At 40.3% G+C, this 21,559-nt stretch overlaps 1 protein-coding gene across 1 annotated transcript in view; it reads right to left on the bottom strand.

Moving 5' to 3' along the window:
* Positions 1-2,016: 2,016 nt before the first annotated feature.
* GYS2 (glycogen synthase 2) overlaps positions 2,017-21,559 on the bottom strand; it is a 52,470-nt gene continuing 32,927 nt past the window's right edge. The window contains exons 11-16 of the mRNA XM_047788543.1: positions 21,229-21,342; positions 12,006-12,132; positions 7,425-7,520; positions 6,355-6,518; positions 4,907-4,987; positions 2,017-2,932 (exon numbers count right to left, since the gene is read on the bottom strand). Of these exons, the coding sequence (XP_047644499.1) occupies positions 2,711-2,932; positions 4,907-4,987; positions 6,355-6,518; positions 7,425-7,520; positions 12,006-12,132; positions 21,229-21,342 (804 nt within the window). The 3' untranslated portion in view covers positions 2,017-2,710. The remainder of the gene's footprint in view (positions 2,933-4,906; positions 4,988-6,354; positions 6,519-7,424; positions 7,521-12,005; positions 12,133-21,228; positions 21,343-21,559) is intronic.

Genomic DNA, 21,559 nt, shown 5'->3' with positions numbered 1-21,559 from the left:
AATGGAAATTCCCAGACTGGGGGTTGAATTGGAGCCACAGCCGCCCAGCCTAAACCACAGCCACAGAAACATGCATCTGTGACCTACACCACAGCTCATGGCAATGCTGGATTCATGACCCACTGAGTGAGGCCAGGAATTGAACCCACATCCTCATGGATACTGATAGGATTCACCTCCTCTGTGCCACAACGGAAACTCCCCGTACATTCTTTTAAAGCATCATTTTTTTGTATCTCTATTTTTCTCAATAAAACCATTCATTTATGCAACTACTGTGTATAAGGTGCTGTGCTAGACAGAGTCATCTGACAGTCCTCTTAGTTGTTCCTCATCGGGCTTTGTCAGTCTCGGAGGAAGGACAACTGAGTAACTGGGGCCAGCGGATGAAGTCAGGTGGCAGAAGCTGTCTGAATAGAGGACCAAGTTCAGGGTAGAAACTGATTCCTACACATACAAGGCAAAACCAAGTGTTTGTAAGTCCATCATTTCCATGTGTCCTATACTCATTTCTAATCAAGGAACTATTCTTTCACTTAAAAAAACCTTGAATTTTAAAGCTTTGTATTGAGAAGTTATAGCTTCTGTATATAGCGCATGCTTACAGTAGCGGTGGATCAACCAATTACCCATCAAGAGTGTCACTTGAATAGATATATTGTGCCACTTTACTAGGGATATATTTTCACAGTTATTGAAAGAATGAGACCCATTTTTATCATGAGCTCTTTCTGGCACTTTAGCAAATGAATATTTGTATTATATTTTGTATTTTGTATTATATTTTATATTTTTTTCTTATCTCCTCTGCTCCTCTTTTCAAACTGCTCTGGTTTTAATCCAGTCACTGGGTTTATTGGTAGCCATTGGACATTTTTCAAGGATTAGGCTTTAGGTAATTTACTTTCCTTCCTCCCAAACCTCTAAATGAGAAGAGTTTGCAACCATCTTACATTTTGGCCTGATCTGTTTCTTTAAAACAATTTTTTAAAATTAAAGTACAGTTGGTTTATAATGTTGTGACAATTTCTGCTGTACAGCAAAGGGATCCAGTCATACATACATATATATACCTTCCTTTTCTTATGCTATCTTCCATCATGGTCTATCCCAAGAGATTGGATTTAGTTCCCTGTGCTGTACAGATTTGTTGCTTTTATCTGCCACTTTTCTACTCTTTCATAACAATGGGTCAATAGGAGGGCTGGAGTACAGTTTTTCACTGGTCCTGCACCATCTGACACCCCCTCATTGTTACCCTTCCCTTGCTGCCATCAATAACCCAGCACTGAGAAGACCTCAACTTTTTTTAGAGCCTCTACACACATATGCCAACCAAGGTATTCACTGTGATATAAATGTAACAATACTCAGTTGTTGGAAGAACCATCCCAGAGTGAATATAGGGTTTTGAGGGGTGTTTTGTTTTGTTTTGTTGCCCATTTAGGTTTAACTACATTGACAACATTAATAGGTTTAACTACAACCGTTCAGCAGTGTCTGAGCCACAGCCCTTCATATATTTAAGCAGACTCTATATTTTCTTTTTGCTAATTTTTGTAAAAGATAGATTTAAATGTTCTCCTTCATAAGGCACTATTTTATAGTGGATGTTTTTGAATATATTATCTTAATTAAATTTTTGAAACACTTTTAAACAAGACAGTTTAATGCAGTTAAATCTTTACATATGATATGTTTATTCATTCAAATTTAACAATTTATCATCTATGGAAGATTGACCAAGTTTTCAAAAAGGCTTTCCTTTTTTTTTTTTTTGTCTTTTTGCCATTTCTTGGGCCGCTCCCGCGGCATATGGAGGTTCCCAGGCTAAGGGTCTCATCGGAGCTGTAGCTGCCAGCCTACACCAGAGCCACAGCCACACAGGATCCGAGCCGCGTCTGCGACCTACACCACAGCTCACAGCAATGCTGGATCGTTAACCCACTGAGCAAGGCCAGGGATCGAACCCGCAACCTCATGGTTCCTAGTCGGATTCGTTAACCACTGCGCCACGATGGGAACTCCAGGCTTTCTTTTTAAACAATAGAAAAATTGTAACAGTCAGATCGTACAGATGGTAACATCTTCCAATCGTTAATTTGAGACGTGACCTTGGACAAGTGCATAAATATGCATCAAAATCTCAATTTAGGGTAGTTTTTGTTTTATGGATTTTTGATTGTCTGCAAAACTAGGTATAAATTCATGGCTCTGCTTCATGTGAAAAATGAAAATAATCACTAAAGACCAGGTTATTCGAAATACAAAGGTAGAGTAACTTAATAGCTAAGATCAGGATCCTTTTGGGGTGGTGAGAATGGCTGACTTGTATAGGCAGCAGGGCTAGAAGCTACATAAACTTTAATCAAAGGATTACGGTGATGATAATTAAAAAATAAACATTAGGAACTGAAAATTCCTATGGCTTAAAATAACCCTTTTAAAAATACTTCCAGTCGTCCTCCTTTAGTTAACACTCTTCTTTGTGCCTCAGTTTCCTGGGGAAACAGGAGTTGGGGGAAACAACGTGGATTTTATCGTAAATGGCAAAACTGCCATTCACTTCATCTTCTCCACTTTTTAGGCACAGACTAAATCCTGTTGTAATACTCAGAAGAATAGAATGAAACGTGTCGCCTTCTCACTTCCTTAAATAATCATTCTTACTCTGTTCTCACTAAGCTAGCCTGTTCGACAAGGGTGGAATTCAGTTCTTGTATTCGCCATGCAGTTTCTTCTTCCCCCGAGGAACACGGCCCAGAGAAAAGGGTGACTTGATATTTAACCGATCCCTTTCGGCCTCCTCTTCCTCATCGTATCTCTCATCTTCATTCTCATCCTCCGCGTCACTGCTCTGAGGACTGGAGACCTGAGACCCTGAAGGGGAAGGTGGCACTGAGGAAGGCCTGGGGTATTTAAACCCTTCCGTCTGCCAAAGACAAAAATAAGACACCAAAACATTGTAATGACCTGAATTTTCAATGATGTAAACACTTCACACATCCATTTATAGAAAACACAGTTGGATATTTTTTTGTGGTCTGTTCAGGTCTATTAACTTTGATCATTTTGATTCTGGTGCCATCAAGCTCAAGAGAGATTCATTTATCTAAATCGCTTTCTTCCTTTTTGATTTTTTTTGGCCTCATCCAAGGCATGTGGAAGTTCTGGGGCCAGGGATCAAACCCTTGCCACAACAGTAGCAACACTGGGTCCTTAACCTGTTGAGCCACCAGGGAATTTCAATAAATAGCTTTCTTTATGTAAGCTCTGAAATGGCTAGGTGCTCTCTCTCTCTCTCTCTCTCTCTCTCTCTCTCGCTCTCTCGCTCTCTCGCTCTCTCGCTCTCTCTCGCTCTCTCTCTCATTTTAAGGCTCATATATTTTACCTGAAAACTATACAAAAAAGAGTTGTGAAATTCCTCTGTGGCTCAGTGAGTTAAGTATCCAGCAATTGTCAATGCAGTGGCTCAGGTCACTGCTATGGCACGGGTTCAATCCTTGGCCCAGGAAATTCGGCATGCCATAAGTGCAACAATTAAAAAAAAAAAAAAAAAGAGTTGAGTCTTGCACTTAGGACCTGTCTCAGAGTAGGAACTCAATACTTACCAGCTGAATTTGTGGAATAAATGGATGAATATAACTGAATTATCATCAAGGGCAGTGACCACCTCTATATAAGCTTAGCAAGTTATTCTGTTAGAATAATGGATATGGGAGTTGGAATTCTGAACACTGAAGGATCTACAAAGCCTTTCACTTTCTCTATGGGCTGATTTTTGGGGGGGGGGTGCCATGCATAAGTTTCTGGGCCAGAGATCAAAACCCACACCAGAGCAGCCACTCCAGCTACTGCAATAACAATGCTGGATCCTTAACCCACTGTGCCACAAGGGAAGTCCCTTATGAGCAAATTTTACTTTGGGTTAACTATCTCTTCCCCAGACACCTAATACAGGTGGAATATAAGGGATTAGGCAAAACTGATTATGGTAAAAGTGACTCCTAATTGAAAAATGACATCTGAATTAGTAAGATCTATAAATACTGGATGAAAATCTCTAGCTTTTGGAAATCCTTGAATTTGATGACAGAATTGTTCCTATTCCTTGTGGAGTCCATAGAAGCTTGTCTGTGAAGATTTACATGAGATGTTAGTTTCTGAGGGGCATAGAACTACTAAGCTAAAATGGATCTCATAATCAATAGCATGGGTTTCATCTTTTGTACCTGTTTTCACCTGATGGGCAGAGAGAAGAGAGTTTTGGTTCCTAGACCTCAGTGTAGACTGCCTTAAGGGCTAAGTCCACTGAAGATAAATGCCTGATACTGCCTTCCTTCAAGCTGGGTTTTCTTCTAAGTGAATGTGATGATAACCAGCCTTCTCTAGTGTCAAGAATATAAATGTCTAAGGGAATTTTAGAGGAAGACTGCCTGGTGGGCATTGTTGAATGGAAAATAGATGCTCTTCTAGGCCAGTTCTTCCTGTCATACTTGAATTCACTCTATTACTCTTGCCAAGTTGTCAAGGTATATTTAAACATTTCCTAGGAGAGCAAGTTCACTTCCAATTAAAGCAGGACAGTTGGTTTTTCAACAGCTCTCAAAAGAATGGATGTCTAAAAGAGGTTTAAGGTGCTAAGGCAAGGAGAATTTTCATAGATGTTGTTTCATCCAGGACATGAATTAGCTGACTGCTCATCCTACGAATAGACCTAAGTCTGAACTTAAGACTTCTAGTTGGTCTGATCTGTCAGTTTCTCTACTGGCTTTGTGGTAACACTATGAAAAAATACAATAGTTTGTGCATTTAGCTACTTCCAAATAAAAGTTAGGTTAAGCCTTGCCATACATTAAAAAAAAATTAGCTTTCAAAAGAAATAAACAATACATAAACTATTTACCGTTGGTGGTGATGTGGGTTCCATGTGGAATTTATCTGGAAAAGCTCTGCTTAATGTCAGGTGCCTGGCATGCTGGTAATACTGTGATAGAAAATCAATCCATGGGTTAAAAAAATATTTATAATTATATATTTTTATCTCAGTAACCAAGTTATTACATAAAATCTCATTCTCCCAGTTATAAAAAAAAATACATGTTTTTGAAGTGGCAGATTCTATTCATCCTAATTTTAAGAATCAAAAAAAAAAAGACAGCTTATAGTTTAATTATTTTTCAGTGAACAGGTAAAGAAATAATACCAAAAATTAGTGGGGCAAGCCATGCTGGCCTTCCTGAACTCTGAATTGAGCACCAAAGGGACTGAAATCACTGGTTTCATTTTACAGAGAGGCAATACAGTGTGGGAAAAGATGGGGCCTGAATAATCAGTCGAACTGATGTCAATCCTGCTTCAGACCTTAAATAAGAAACATAAGTTCTTTCCTTCTTCTTCTTCTTCTTTTTTTTTTTTTTTAGGGCCGCACCTGCGGAATATGGCATATGGAGGTTCCCAGGCTAGGCGTCCAATAGGAGCTGTAGCCACCAGCCTACACCACAGCCACAGCGACTAGAGACCTGAGCCACGTCTGCGACCTACACCACAGCTCACAGCAACGCTGGATCCTTAACCCACTGAGCAAGGCCTCGCATCTTCATGGATACTAGTTGGGTTAGTTAACCGCTGAGCCACGACAGGAACTCCAGAAACATAAGTTCTAAGGGCCTGATAATCCTGCTTTCATTATAAAATGAAGACAGTAAAATGAATCTGCCAGGGGGTAATAAGCATCACTACCAGCATTAGAGTGTGTGGATACTCAGCTGATGGCCACATCTGTCATTTGGCAGCCAAAGTTGAGCCGTAGCTAAACAGATATGATATGCAAAGGCAAAGTCAATTCAGTTTTTATTAAATCATCCAGTGCTAAGATATATGAACATCTGAGTGTTTACAAGCTTACTGCAGGATGGAAAGGAGGTACTTCCTGTACCTGTCATTTTGAGAAATAAGATTATTCCCACTCCCCACTGCAGCTGAGGAATATGATCACATCATCTCTCGGAGTGAAACAAAACAGAGACTTTCCTCTTGATGTTTTCCTCATCCTCATGAAACCATACCTGGAATGCATCAACTTAAGCAATGACCATAGAAGACCTAGTGATATCATGGCTAGATCCTGCTGGACTGGCTGTTATGGGCTCAAATTAAATATGAAGAACCAGGGTTAAGACTTGGCAAACTCATATCAGCTTAAAAAGCACTCATATTCAGTACATGAAAGTATCACTGAGATCTTAATTATGATACTGAGGTGACCTTGCAGATAATGACTTGAATCAATCCTTTTACAGTCCAGGGGGATTTCTTAAAAGGATCCTCTGCATGGAACACAAACTTGCTTACTCTGCCTAAGTATCTCCAATCCAGAAGGTCTGAAAGCCTCTCAGTTCGGTTCCTCTGAATAATCCTCTGGCGTCGTGACTGTTTGCAAAATCCATAGAGAAACTGAGTCAGCTGATTGCAAGAATCATCCGGAGAGCGGAACCGCCTGTCAACAATGTAAATACCTGAGGGGCACAAGAGCCAGAGTGCAGGTAAAGGTAGGGCTAAACTTAGAGCATTTCTTCTCCTGTTCCTTAGGTTCCATGATAGACCATGTGCTTACCCACTCCCCAGCTCCCCTATTGCCTCTGCTTTATCTTTTTTCTTCCAAGGCTGCCTTTCTTCTGTGATTTTCTTCTAGTGAGTCACAACTATTACCAACACACAGCCAACAAAATGGATCTTGTGAAAGAAGATTTGGCAGTACAGAGATACCCTGGATCAGTGATCCTCCTTGGGGCTGCCTACTAACCAGAGTCTCCGGGGTGAGACCTGGGTCTCAGTGCTTTTTAGGTTCCTGAGAGTTCCCACTGGGCAGCCACGGCTGAGGACCACAGCTATAGCCCGAGTGATAATGCAACTCTAAAACACCAGGGAATCATCAATGCCCGGGCAGAGGATCCAGACTATTCTAACTTTTCTTGCTGTTGGACAACATGGACATGTAGACGGTGACGCCATCTGCCATCTTCAATGCTTTAAGTGAATTTGGATAACTTGGCACAGTACTGATGAAATAATTATGCTGACCAACTCACATACTCTATATTACATATTCCAATGGTTATTGTAATATCACTTCTAGGTAGCAGGGGGCCAAACCAGTTCAGAAAAATAAAAAGGTGAAAAGGCAAGTTTGTTTAAGTTTAGCACCCCTTTTTAGTTTGTCTTTTGGGCAATATATTCATTAGTAATATTATTCTTATCTTTTCTATGAACCATAAAATGAAATCTACTTTTAATTAAATAAGAAGTATTAACATTAGTTTAATCATCAGGATAGCATTAGAGTTGGGCTCTGTAAAGACCCCGCGTTTTGTTTAGTTAGAGGTCACTTCTCTCCTCATTGAGTTAAGGATGAAAATGCTCACCATATGCAGTGGGGTCAGCCACATGCTCTTGCATGAAACAGCCAAAGCCGGAGAGGTTGGTGGTCACACTGGGGATACCCATCACAGTGCATTCGGCTGTCAGGAGAAATAGACAAAGGCTTGGCTTCAGACCAGCTCCTATATCCTCTTAGGCAGCGAAGAAAAGCCCCAGTCCAGAGTTCCCATTGTGACTCAGTTCAATCCCTGGACCTACTCAGTGGGTTAAGGATCTGGCGTTGCTGTGAGCTGCAGTGTAGGTGGCAGATACAGCTCAGATCTGGCGTGGCTGTGGCTGTGGCGTAGGTTGGCAGCTGCAGCTCTGATTTGACCCCTAGCCTGGGAACTTCCATATGCAACAGGTGCAGCCCCTCCCCTCCCCCACCAAGGAAAAAAAAAAAGCCCCAGTACATCTAGTCATAGCAATGTTTACCTTGGCATAGTACTAGACTTCTTATATGCATGAACTAATTTAATCTTTGCAACAACCCTGGGAAGCAAGGCTCTTATTATCCCCATCTTACAGATGAAGACGCTGAGTCACAGAGAGGTTACATAGCTCACCCAACTTCACAAAGCCAGGGACATGCTATAGCTGAACTTCAAGCCAGGCACCCAGCTCCACAGCCCTTGCTCAGAAATACTACTCTATACTGTCTCTACCATCCCAGTTGGCTTTTTTTTTTTTTTTTTTGCTCTGTTCTAACCTTGGATCTCAGTGTATCTGGTAAGTTTATCGGGTGGGTTAATTGGACTGGACCAGCTCCTTCCATCATCATATTCATCTCTCTTGCCATGAACCTCATCCACTTTCTCTGGTGCTCAGTGAACCTGAGGTTTCTTTCAATCATCTGTTACTTTGTAGTCAAAATCTTTTTTTTTCAGACACTATCAGATGTGTCTTAAAAAATGTTACCATACTCAAGGATGTTTGAATTGTTAACAAGAAATTTATATTTGATTATAGAATTACTCTGGGTTGGCTAGTGAGGATGGGTGAGTAATAAGAGATTTCTTCATTACCTATGAAGCAACACAATTTATTTATTTTTTTCTTTTTATGGCTGCACCTGCGGCATATAGAAGTTCCCAGGCTAGGGGTCAAATTGGAGCTGCAGCTACCGGTCTAGGCCAAAGTCACAGCCATGCAGGATCCAAGCCACATCTGCAACCTACACCACAGCTCGCAGCAACATCAGAACCTTAATCCACTGATCAACGCCAAGGATCAAACCTGTATCCTCACGGAGACTATGTCGGGTTCTTAACCCGCTGAGACACAACAGGAATTCCAAAGTAACATGATTTAAACAGCAGCTTTTCTCCTGTTCTGCAAGTGTTTCTTCCTGGGTTAGCTCCAGAGAGCAGTGGTTTCCAAATTTGGGGGAAGATGGTAGAGGAGAGTAAGATGAGACAGGAATTACTGACCCATTTGAGAATCTGATGAAAACTTTGGAAATCCTTCCCAGAAAACTTTTGCCTACAAGTCTGGGGAACTTCATAGTTCCTGATTAAATACTTATTAACACCAATATAATGCAGGGGCCCATGTAAGCTCAGTATCTGTTCATTGAATGAATTTAATGAAATCACTTTTTTCACTAGGTTTTCTCAAAACACAAAACACAGACTTTAATAAATACTTTTTGGGGGTTCCCCATGTGGCTTAGTGGGTTAAGCTCCCACCATAGTGTTCATGAGGATGTAGGTCCAATCCCTGGCCTCATTCAGTGGGTTAAGGATCCAGCGCTGCTGCAAACTCTGGCACAGCTCACAGATGCAGTTCAGATCTGCTCTTGCTATGGCTGTGGCATTGGCTGGCAGTTGCAGCTCCAATTTGACTTGGGAACTAGCTTGGGAACTTCCATATGCCAAAGGTGTGGCCGTACATAAAAAGAAAGAAAAAAAAATGCTTTCTAAGGGTTCCCTGGTAGCCTAGTGGTTAAGAATTTGGCATTGTTATTGCTGTGTCTTGGATTTGATCCCTGGCCTGGGAACTTCCACGTGCTGCAGCTGCAGCCAACAACGGCGACAAAACACTTTTTGGTGTAAGAGTTAGTACCATATCAAATTATTGTGAAAAATAAATCAGAGCATTATCTAACATGCTAATGCCAAACTTACACCACCAAAGGTTTTGCTATTCCTGTAACTCAGGTTAGGTAAGGAATGGCCAACTTCCTTTGGTTAATTTAAAACAGAGAATGACTCATTCACTATAGAATCTGTATTTCTCACACCCCATTTTCCATTTACTTATCTTTTATAACACCTTTGCTGGTCTTTACCTTAACACACAAGATATATTTCCTTTATGATTTCAGGTTAAGTTTAACTGGTCCTATAAAATGATATTCTGGTGGCAATTCTTCTGTAAGTTATATAACATTCTCTTTATCTAATAGAAATGACTTCCCACATTACCTTGGTCATTCATGCTTTGGTTTCGTACTTTTCTGTTCTCAATACTATTAATATGTTGGAATTATATTACTTACTAGAAATGATAGGAATAAGAGTCAATAACAAAGTTTTAAGTTCATCAAGTAAATTTTTTAATGTATCTTAAAAGATACTGTATTATAAACAGTTTAAGATAACTACAAGGGCATTTCATTTGTAAGAAGATACTGCCTTTACAAAAGTGAAATTGGTGTTAATAACAATTTTTAGAACTACAAAAAGGATAGCTAGAGGAGTTAGATCAATAACTTTACTGTGTCGAATTGTTTTTTCTTTTTATAGCTGCACCTGCGGCATATGGAAGTTTTCATGCCAGGGGATGAATCGGAGCTGCAGCTGCAGTCTAAGCCACAGCCATGGCAGCACTGGATCTGAGCCCTATCTGGGACCTATGACACAGCTTGCAGCAATGCCAGATCCTTAACCCACTAAGCCAGGCCAGGGATAGAATCTGCATCCTCACAGAGACAACATCAGGTCCTTAACCTGCTGAGCCACAATGGGAATTCCTATGATATGTTTTAAGAATGGAAAATTCTTTATCAGTTTTTCCCCTGAAGTTGTAAAGTTTTACAGCTGCCCACAAATTATTTTTGGTGGAAGCTAGAACAATAGAATAGGATCTACGTCAAAAGATGCAGAGCCTTCTATTGTAAAGGCCATAGTGTCACCCCTATTGTAAAGACTATAGTATCCTCTTCATATAGGATTTTAAATTCTATGCTCAATTCGGGGATCAGAATACAAAGATTAGAAAAAATCCTCTTCATAATTCAGCCTATGACTGCTATAAACTTGACTCTGCTGCCCCTTTCTTGGGCAATGATGACACTGAGATGCAGAAGGCGAAATGGATTCATTATGAATAAAAATGTTTCCTGATCTTTTCTTTTAAATCATAAATGTAATTACCAACTAGGAAAATCTCTAATTACTAATAAGATGGAAATTCATCATTGTGTTCTTTGTATTGGTGTTTATTCAAAGTACTTGTCCCCCCCCCCCCCCGCCCTTTTTTTTGGTCTCACCGACGGCATGCAGAAGCTACTGGGCCAGGAACTGAACCTGCGCCACTGCAGTGACCTCAGCTACAACAGGCTGAGCCACACAGGAACTTCTTGTTTCCTTTTTAACTAGGGATATCATTATAAACACAAATTGATTGTTCTTGATGCTAATAGCAGTCATTTTAGTTGGATCCAGAAAAGAAAAATAGATAGTGGATCTAAGAATCCATCATCTGTTTGAAAAGGGGGGGTGGTATGTGAAGAGTTTGAATGGAACTATGTCATTGGGCATAATACCAACCATTGAATTGGCATTTTACCTTGAAATTACCTCTTTCTTGAGAGACAAGGGTATGAATATAACTTTTCAGTATACATCTTTTTGTACTCTTTGTTTCTTTAAACATGTGAATGGGTTCTCTATTAAAAATAGATAAAAATAGATAAAATTTTCTGGACATTTTTTCTCTTATTAATCTTCCTTGCAGTTATTTTCTCCTTTGTATTAATGGATGAGACTGGTAGAGTTAACTAAAATATATAATCTTTATAAAACATTCTTTTTCTTTGGAATGCAAAGAGGCAATAATTCAGGTACCCACTAAAATATGCCCAACCACAACCTCCTATACTTACATAATATCTATCTTTATTCTTAGGTCAGGAGCTACAAAGCATAAAATCGACATCTGATATCGATCCAACCAAAATCACATTTAAAACAAACTACAGGGAGTTCCCATTGTGGCTCAGCAGCTTAAGAACCCGACTTGTATCCATGAGGATACGGGTTACATCCCTGGCCTTGCTAAGTGGGTTAAGGACCTGGCATTGCCTTGAACTGTGATGTAGGTTGCAGATGTGGCTTGGATCTGGCCTTACTGTGGCTGTGGTGTAGGCAGGCAGCTGTAGCTCCAACTTGACCTCTAGCCTGGGAACTTTCGTATACCATAGGTACAGCGCTAAAAAGTAAATAATAATAATAATAATAAAATAAAATAAACTATAAAACCTGAGTAGACATTATATATCAAGTTTGAATATTACGTACATGTGCCTAGAATAACTTACTAACAAAATGTAAAACATTCTATAATCTATACATGTCACATACCTGGAGTATAACCCCAGGGTTCATAGTATGATGGAAATACCCCAAGATGACAACCTCGAACAAACTCTTCATAATCCATGGGTAACAAGGGGCTGGTGGAGGATAGAAACTCTGGGTGCAAAATCACCTAAAAAAGAAAAATTCTAATGAGAAAAAGCGAAAGAAAGAAGAAATTAAAGCAAAAAGTCTCCTACAGTTTGGTTATTTCAATACTATGGAATCATTCTGTTCCTGATTTGGGGTTGTTGGGTGTGGAGAAGAGAGAGAGGTAAGAAAAAAGAAAAAGATCTGGATGATTTCTCCTCTGTCCATTCTGTGTAAATATCTACTCTGTGGACTAACTTTCCTTCAGGTTCCAAGGCCTAGATTGGAAGATAGGCAGTTATTGTGCCATTTTTATCGTCATGTTAAACTCTTCCAATCCAGCCTTTATTGACAATAAAGATTTTACTTGGTTCTCTAACTTCTGGCACCTGCCTTATTTCTCAAGAACTTCTTGGAGAAGAACAGAGGGGAGCTACTCTTACAGGCCCAGGCGCAAGTTAGCCAAGTGAAATAGAACTCAGGGCCAATTTCAAGCTACTGATGCAATGCTACTGGAGATGGGAAGAGCAGTAGGACATCCTTAGAGAGTATTTCCATCATATGTGTACAGTGGTCACGAACAACCTCAAGAGCACAGGTAATAGTCAAATGCAGTGAACAACGAGCATGCAATGAGTTTTGAGCATTATCTTTCTTTTCAGCATAATTAAGTTTTAAGTTTATGTAATTTAATTTTACATAGTGGTTGGATTTAAAACAGGACCAGAACATTTCTGAGAAGTTAGCAGTTGGCTCTTACACGCTGGTATGAACCTCTCCCCAGACTGCACAGCTTATATTTTTCTGTAAAGGCAGAGACAAGAGAGCATAGCTGTCCTTGGAAAGCTGTGAATAGAATGGCTACCTAACTGGTCACCTAGATGAATGAGTTCTATTTCTCCTACTTATTAAAATTATGAATTATTGGAGTTCCCATTGTGGCACAGCAGAAACGAATCTGACTAATATCCATGAAGATGCTGGTTCAATCTCTGGCCTCACTCAGTGGACCAGGGATCCGGTGTTGCCATGACCTGTAGTGTAAGTCACAAATGTGGCTTGAATCCTGCGTTGCTGTGGCTGTGGTGTAGGCTGGCAGCTGCACCTCCAATTCGACCCCTAGGCTGGGAACTTCCATATGCCATGGGTGGCCCTAAAAAGCAAAAAAAAAAAAAAAAAAAATTATGAATTATAATATAATATTAACAAATAAATTATATTATTATCCCAGTACTTTAAAATCAGATTTTAAAAATTTATTCATTAGAGTTTATTAGAATTTATTTTTAGTAATGTACTTAGTTATGGGAGGGAGCTGACAGATAATCTAAACCTGATTTGGTGAGAACTTTAATGAAATGGAGAAATAGGGGAATTATATATATATAATACATATTAATATTATTACATATTAATTATTTTAAATATGTTATATTTTAATTTTATATAAATTTATAAATAAATGTTTGCATATATATATATAAAATTGAAAACATTATTAAATTTACAAAAAAGTTGCAAATACAATGTGAAAAGAATTAATATCTTCCAGAACCATTTGTACATAAATTACTGACTGGATACCCATCATCCACAAGTACTTAACTTTAGTTCCTATAATCAAGAACATTTCTCACATAACCACATAGTAATCATCAAAATCAGGAAACTAACATTGATATATCACTACCATGCAATCCTTAAATCCCATTCAATTTCTTCAATAGATCAATGGCTCTTTTTCTTTCTTTTCTTTTCTTTTCTTTTTTTTTTTTTTTTTTTTTTTGGCCATGCTCATGGCATGTGGAAGTTTCTGGCCAGGGTTCAAACCCATGCCACTGCAGTGGCCCAAGTTGCTGCAGTGACAAGGCTGGGTCCTTGACCCACTGCACCACAGGAAAACTCCCACTGTTCTTTAAACCAAAGGATCCAGTTCACAGTCACAGGTTACATTTAGTTGTTACTTGCCTCTAGTCTCCTTCAATTTGGAAAAGTTCCCAGGCTTTGGTTTTCATGACCTTAACGCTTGAAGTCTACAGTCTAGTTCTTTTGAAATATGGTCCTCAGTTTGGGTTAGCCCTATGCTTCCTCATAATTAGAGTAAGTTATGCATCTTCTGCAGAGACAGCACAGAGTTGATGCTCTGCTCTTCTCACCGCATTTTACCAGGTAGCACAGGATTTACACTTTCCTCATTATTTACGACATTTACTTTCATCTCTTGATTAAAGTCATTTTTTTTGGCTTTCCACTGTAAAGTTTTCTTCTCTTTTTTGCTTTTTAGGACTGCACCCTCGACATATGGAAGTTCCCAGGCTAGGGGTCCAATCAAAGCTGCAGCTGCCAGCCTACATCACAGCCACAGAGCTGAGACTTTGACCTACACCACAGCTCACAGCAATGCCAGATCCTTAACCCACTGAGCGAGGCTGGGGTTGAACCCGCGTCCTCATGGATACTGTCGGGTTTGTTACCGCTGAGCCACAAAAGGAACTCCCACTAAAGTTTTCTTCTGTTTTCCCTTTGTTATTAATAAGGATTTAGGGGAGTATAGCATTTTGAAACCAGATAAATATCCCATTCCTAGGTAAACTTACATTTGTCTTGGATTCAGTGTTCTTTGTGTTATTCAAATGCATTCTAACTTATTACTATCTTTGAATACTTAAATTGTGCCTGATTTGTCAGTGGGAACCCCTTCAGACTGGTTTCTGTAAACTTTTGCCAGGTCTCCATCATTTTTTGAGCATTTCTTTGCTTTTTGACACAGGAAGTCATTTTAGGCTCCTCTTTCACTTTCCCTGCCATATCCCTACAAGTAAGCATTTCTTCAAGGCATCCTGGTTCCTTTCAGAGGAAAGTGATATTTATTTATTTATTTATTTATTGCTTTTTAGGGCTGCAACCGTGGCATGCGAAGGTTCCCAGGCTGGAGTCTAATCGGAGCTACAGCTGCTGGCCTACACCACAAGGACAGCAACAAGGGATCCAAGCCACGTCTGCAACCTACACCACAGCTCACGGCAAGCCATATCCTTAGCCCACTGAGCAACACCAGGGATCGTACCCGCAACCTCATGGTTCCTAGTCAGAGTCGTTTCCACTGCGCCATGATGGGAACTCCTGAAACATTTTTTTTAAACCAGCACACAACACTTGTTATCGTCATTCACGGAATAAGTGCATATTCTTCCCAAGAGATTACCTTGAAGAAAAACCTAATTTTGGATATACAATAATGACAACAACAATTATATAATAATTGATATATTATAAATCACTTTCATATATAATACCTCATTTTACCTTAGCAACATTGTGTGATGGGGAGCACAGACATTCTCATTGTCCTAATTTTATTTTATTTTATTTTATTTTTTTATGGCCACACACATGGCACATGGAAGTCCCTGGGCCAGGGATTGAATCCAAGCCTCAGCTGTGACCTATGCAGCAGCTGCAGCAACACCAGATCCTTTAACCCATTGAGCTGTATTGAACCCATACCTCTGCAGCGACCAAAGCTGTTATATTTGGATTCTTAACCCACTGTGCCACAGCAGAAACTCCTGTCCTAATTTTAGACATAAAGAAACTAAGACTTTATAAGCATTAGGTACAGCCCAGTCAATCCATAAAGAGGAGGTATCTTAAATTCAAGAAGAAATAAAATGGTAAAATGTCCAAAAGCAGTACCTATAAATGATGGTTTATCACAGTGATGTGCCTATAAATGATGGTTTAATCATAAGAGTCACAAATTAGCAAAGTGAAATGGATCAAATATTTCCCTTCACCAAACATAATTTTAGTTCCTATTACATGCAAAATGCTGCACTAGGAAAAAAGACCAAAGACACAGACACTGGCTGAGTTTGGACAACCATCAAGTCAGAAGCCCATTACACTCTGTTGGCAAATTTCAGCAAAGGGAGATTTAAAAGGCTTTGTGCCTACTTTGGGATTTCCAAGCTTAGGAAAATTTGTCCTCTTCAAAGCCCATTTTGGAACTTGAAAGCATCATGGCTCACGCCTTTTGTTCCCAGCCAGAGAGAATAACAGCATGACTAAAATAAGAAAACAGCTGTTCTGGCTGCAAAACAGTCAATGGCAGAAACCCAGGGCTGAGGAAAGGATATTAGAGGTTAGCCCAAGGTTACAGGGAGGATTAAATGAGATCCTCTATACAAAAGCCCCCAGCAAAGCACCTGGCTCACAGTAGGCTCTGGATCAGTAGTGATAAAATAAACAAAAACTTAGACGCTGTTTATCCTGAGAGAGAAGTAAGGTCCCAGAAAGTTAGTTTATTTTCACTGAGTGGGCAGCACAGGTTCCAGACCTGAAATCTGCAGTCTAGACTTTTCTCACTATACCTCGCTCCCAAGGCAGCACCAACGATAAATTTTCATTCAAAATAATCTGCAATGCTTCCTGAATCAAACGGTCATCTTCACAGAAAAAATTTGTCAATCCAGTCTGAGGGTTAGGACCCACTCTATAGCTGACTGTAAACATGCAGGTGATCAAATAGCTACTTATATTATCACAGGCCCTGAATTAGTGTCAAGCTTTTTAAAGGATGCTATTAATAAAATAAAATAGGAGTTCCCATCGTGGCGCAGTGGTTAACGAATACGACTAGGAAACATGAGGTTGCGGGTTCGATCCCTGGCCTTGCTCAGTGGGTTAAGGATCTGGCATTGCCATGAGCTGTGGTGTAGGTCGCAGACGTGGCTCAGATCTGGTGTTGCCGTGGCTGTGGCTGTGGCTGGCAACTGTAGCTCTGACTCAACCCCTAGCTTGGGAACCTGCATATACCATGGGTGTGGCCCTAAAAAGAAAAAAAAAAAAAATATATATATATATATATAGAGAGAGAGAGAGAGAGAAACTATGTGCCAGGGACTGGACTAAGTATTAATAAAAGATAACATTTATTATGCATTTACTATGTGCTAGGGACTACGCTAAATTGATTTATTTAATCCTCACAATAGTTCAATGAGTAGGGCTATCTTACCATCATTTTAAAAATGAGAAGGCTGAGGTACAGGGATATTAAGTAAGCTTATCAACTGAACAAGTGGCTGAGCTTTAAAACCAGGCAGTGTCAGTACAGTTTTAAATGACTTCACATACCTTTATATATGTGTGTGGCAGCCCTGAATTTGCCACTCAGATTTCCTTCAAGAGATCCTGGCCCAGGGATCTTGACTGACAGCCCTAAGGGCCTCCCCTCTTCATCCACAACAGCGACTGCTCCTAGCTGCCTATAGGACCAGCAGATATGGGTACTAGTGCCAACCCATTTCTACCCAATAGGTGATTCTTTTTTTCTTTTCTTTTTCAACCATACCCATGGCATATGGAAGTTCTTGAGCCAGGGACAGAGTCTGAGCCAGAGGTGTGACCTACCTCACAGCTACAGTAACACAGAATTCTTAATGCATGTCCTGGGCCAAGGATCAAACTGGTACCTCCACAGAGACAATGCCAGATCATTAACCCACTGTACTACAGTGGGAACTCCAGTGGGTGATTTTTTTTTTTATTTTTATTTTTAGAGCCACACCTGGGGAAGGAATGGAAGTTCTCAGGCTAGGGGCCAAATCGGAGCTATAGCTGCCAGCCTACACCGCAGCCACAGCAACAACAGATTGGAGCTGCATCTTTGACCTATACCACACACAGCTCACGGCAACGCCAGATCCTTAACACACTGAGCAAAGCTAAGGCTTGAACCCACATCCTCATGGATCGTAGTCAGGTTCATGACCTGCTGAGCAACAACAGGAACTCCCCAGAGGATGATTAATGGGCATCTTTTGCTTGGGGAATCCCAGTCCCTATTAATGGAAATCTCTATTAACACTATTGTATTGAATCATTTATAGAGTAAGGCACACATCTGCCTGCCAACCTGAAATTCCAGGTAGGTGGAAAGTACACATAAAGGTAATAAAGCATAAAAAAATGGTTGTTCAATAAAGGAAAATGTATGCAGGAATACTAATAGACTTAAAATAAGTCAACAGTAAACCAAAATACACATCCAAATGGGAATCTTTTGTATTAAGAAAGAGGCCTTGTATAATAACTTGGAATTTATGTTAGCTATGGATTGAGTGTACTGCTGAAAACAATTTTTCTTTGTTTGTGTGGGCATATGAGCATGCACATGTGTGTGTTTGTGTGTGTGTGTTTCCTTCCACTAACTGACAAGCCATGTGGCCTTGGACCCCTGCTTTTCCCTTTTATGAGTCACTATAAAGAGGGTTGCTTTGTGTGTATATATTTTAAGAATTTGCTAATTTTTATTAATTCTAGTGTTTTTTTTTAAATTACAACTGAGGAGTTCCCGTCCTGGCTCAGTGGTTAACAAATCCGCCTAGGAACCATGAGATTGTGGGTTCGATCCCTGGTCTCGCTCAGTGGGTTAAGGATCCGGTGTTGCCATGAGCTGTGGTGTAGGTTGCGATCCACTGTTGCTGTGGCTATGGTGTAGGCCGGTGGCTACAGCTCCGATTTGACCCCTAGCCTGGGAACCTCCATGTGCTGTGGGTGTGGCCCTAGAAAAGGCAAAAAGACAAATAAAATAAAATAAAATAAAAAATAAAATAAAATTATAACTGACTTTTTTCTGCAGAAAAAAAAAAAAAAAGATGAAGCTTTTTAGAACTGGGGCTGTAACCTATGGCTCTTCCTCTCTAATTCTTCCTTCTGGCCCTCTCTTCCTAATGTCTGGTTGCACCTCCCTGCCTGCTTTTGCTTTCAACCTCTTTACCTGTTACAGGCATTTCTATCAATTAATGTTTTCTTTTTTTCTTTTCTTTTCTTTTTTTTTTTTGTCTCTTTGCCTTTTTCTAGGGCCGCTTCCTGCAGCATATGGAGGTTCCCAGGCTAGGGGTGGAATCGAGGCTATAGCCGCCAGCCTACACCAGAGCCACAGCAACATGGGATCCGAGCTGTGTCTGCAACCAACACCACAGCTCACGGCAATGCTGGATCCTTAACCCACTGAGCGAGGCCAGGGATCGAACCCGAAACCTCATGGTCCCTAGTCGGATTCCTTAACCACTGAGCCATGATGGGAACTCCTCTTTTTCTTTTTTTAGTGCCACATTTGTGGCATATGGAAGTTCCCAGGCTAGGGGTTGAATCAGAGATGCAGCTGCCAGCCTACATCACAGTCACAGTAACACCAGATCGTTAACACACTGAGGAAGACCAGGAATCAAACCTGCATCCTCAGGGATACTAGTCGGGTTCTTAACCAACTGAGCCACAACAAGAACTCCTCCTCTTCCTTTCTTTCCCTGGCTTTTTTTTTTTTTTTTTTTTTGCTTTTTTATTTAGGGCCACACAGGTGGCTTATGGAGGTTCCCAGGCTAGGGGTCTAATCGGAGCTGTAGCCACCAGCCTATGCCACAGCCACAGCAACGAGGGATCCAAGCCTAGTCTGTAACCTACACCACAGCTCATGGCAACGCCGGATCCTTAACCCACTGAGTGAGGCCAAGGATTGAACCCGCAACCTCATGGTTCCCAGTCAGATTTGTTTCCACTGCCCCAGAATGGGAATTCCATCCCTGACTTTCTCGATGTATCCTTGGGTCAGCAATTTTCTTCCTTCATTCAACCTGATCTTCCAGCATGGCAAAGTTATCATTCCTTAGCCTCCACAAATGCCCACACACCTATAGCTCCCTTCACAATGGTCCTTGTAGACCCCAGACCTATGTTTTCTAAGTGCCTATGAAGCATCTCACTGTGAATCTTCTCCTATGTAACAGTCTATAAAAACTGAACTCAATTCATTACCTCAATTCATTTAAAGCCTCCCCTTGGTTTTTAGAAAGTAGTGGTTACACACTGAAGCCTTGTCTCCTTCCTCTTTCTCACTGTCACTGTCCACGGTTGACTAAACATGGTCTTTCCTGCAGGCAACCATCTCTCCCATTGCTCCACCTTCTCCAGCCCTTCTGATAAGGCCTTTGGAAGTGCTCTCAGCATCTCCCACCTGTACTGTTGCAGTAGGTCTTTAATTTGTCTCCATCATATCCACTCATGCCTACATCAACGAGTGAATGAAATACATTTAAGAATAGACTACTTTTTCCTAAGAAATTTTACAGAGAAGAGTAGAAAAACATTTATAAACATCAAGAGGAAGCAGGATTAAGGCAAAGTTTGTTTTTTTCACGTGGAAAGATTTTAGAAATATTTGTAGACAGCAAGGGAAGGAGCTGGTGAAGCTATAATGTAAGTGAACAGGGTACATTTCCGAAGAATATGGGAGGGAATAAGATCCCAGAAAACCCCTTAGAACCTGAAGGGAAAAAGGTAAGAATAGGTCACAATCTATATTTGAGGCCAGTACGAAGGGACATCGTAGGGGTTTATAACTCATACGATCTGCTCACGATGAAAGAAAGGACAATGGGATCTTCCCCTTTGAAAAGACCGGTAAAAGCTTGTGATGACTTGACCTTGAACGCTGGTGGATAGAAGTGAGCAGGGGTAAGCAATTATCTGTTTACATGTTCACCCTTGTCCGCCACCCATAAGAGGATGCCTAAGACATAACAGACCCTCAGTAAACATCATAGAGTTTAAGTTACACAGTGTAAAAACTAGGACTTACTCACGCAACTAACACTATGGCTTGTCGTTGTAGAAACAACAGTCAAAAGAATTAACTGGTCTATAGATCATTACATAAAACCATCATTAGCCACATTCTCTAAAACTGGAAGCTTATACTATGCCATTTATTGGGAAACAACAAAGACAATTAATGTTAATCTCAGAGATTCAGTAATAAAAGCAATTCTTAGACTATATGTGTTTCATTAAAAATGAGGCCATTTCCTTATGCTTTCTGACAGTATTGTACAGTGAAAATGAAGGCTAAATTACAACTTAAAGCCATAAATAGGCTTCTGTTTTTTAGAAGGATACCAAATAGTCATTATTCTTTAATTGCTCAAGACAGGAAAGAGAATTAATTTTCTTTAGAAAACATCATTTAAAATATTTCTGAAAAATGTTAGGAATTTATCAAGGAATGCTTTTCATAAATTCTCAAAAATATATTCCATACTGTTTTGAAGTGCCCCACGTAAACAATTAGTTCTACCTTGACTCTGTCTGTGCGGCTGTTGAAAAGCCCGATCCGTCTAATAGTGCTGAGGATGGGATCAGTGGAGTCATCAATCATGTTGTGAGTGGTCACTGGGGGCAAGGACTGCCGCTGAAGGGACGGAGGGAAGAAAATGTCAGCCGTGAAAAGAATTAATAGGTGTGACTAATTTCAACAATAGGTCGTCGGCACTGTGTCATCCAACTTTGATGCCTTCAGCCTGAGACCACGCTAATGATGATGATAAGTTGTGCACTTCAGAGGGGGATAATGGGCTGAAGAACTTCCTTCACATAATGTGAACACATGATAATTTTTGTTTTTCACC

Source organism: Phacochoerus africanus, chromosome 7, assembly GCF_016906955.1.
Source record: "Phacochoerus africanus isolate WHEZ1 chromosome 7, ROS_Pafr_v1, whole genome shotgun sequence".
In the NCBI taxonomy this organism is placed as follows: domain Eukaryota; kingdom Metazoa; phylum Chordata; class Mammalia; order Artiodactyla; family Suidae; genus Phacochoerus; species Phacochoerus africanus.
Note: the sequence above shows the minus strand (reverse complement) of the source record. Positions and strands in the feature narration are given on the sequence as shown.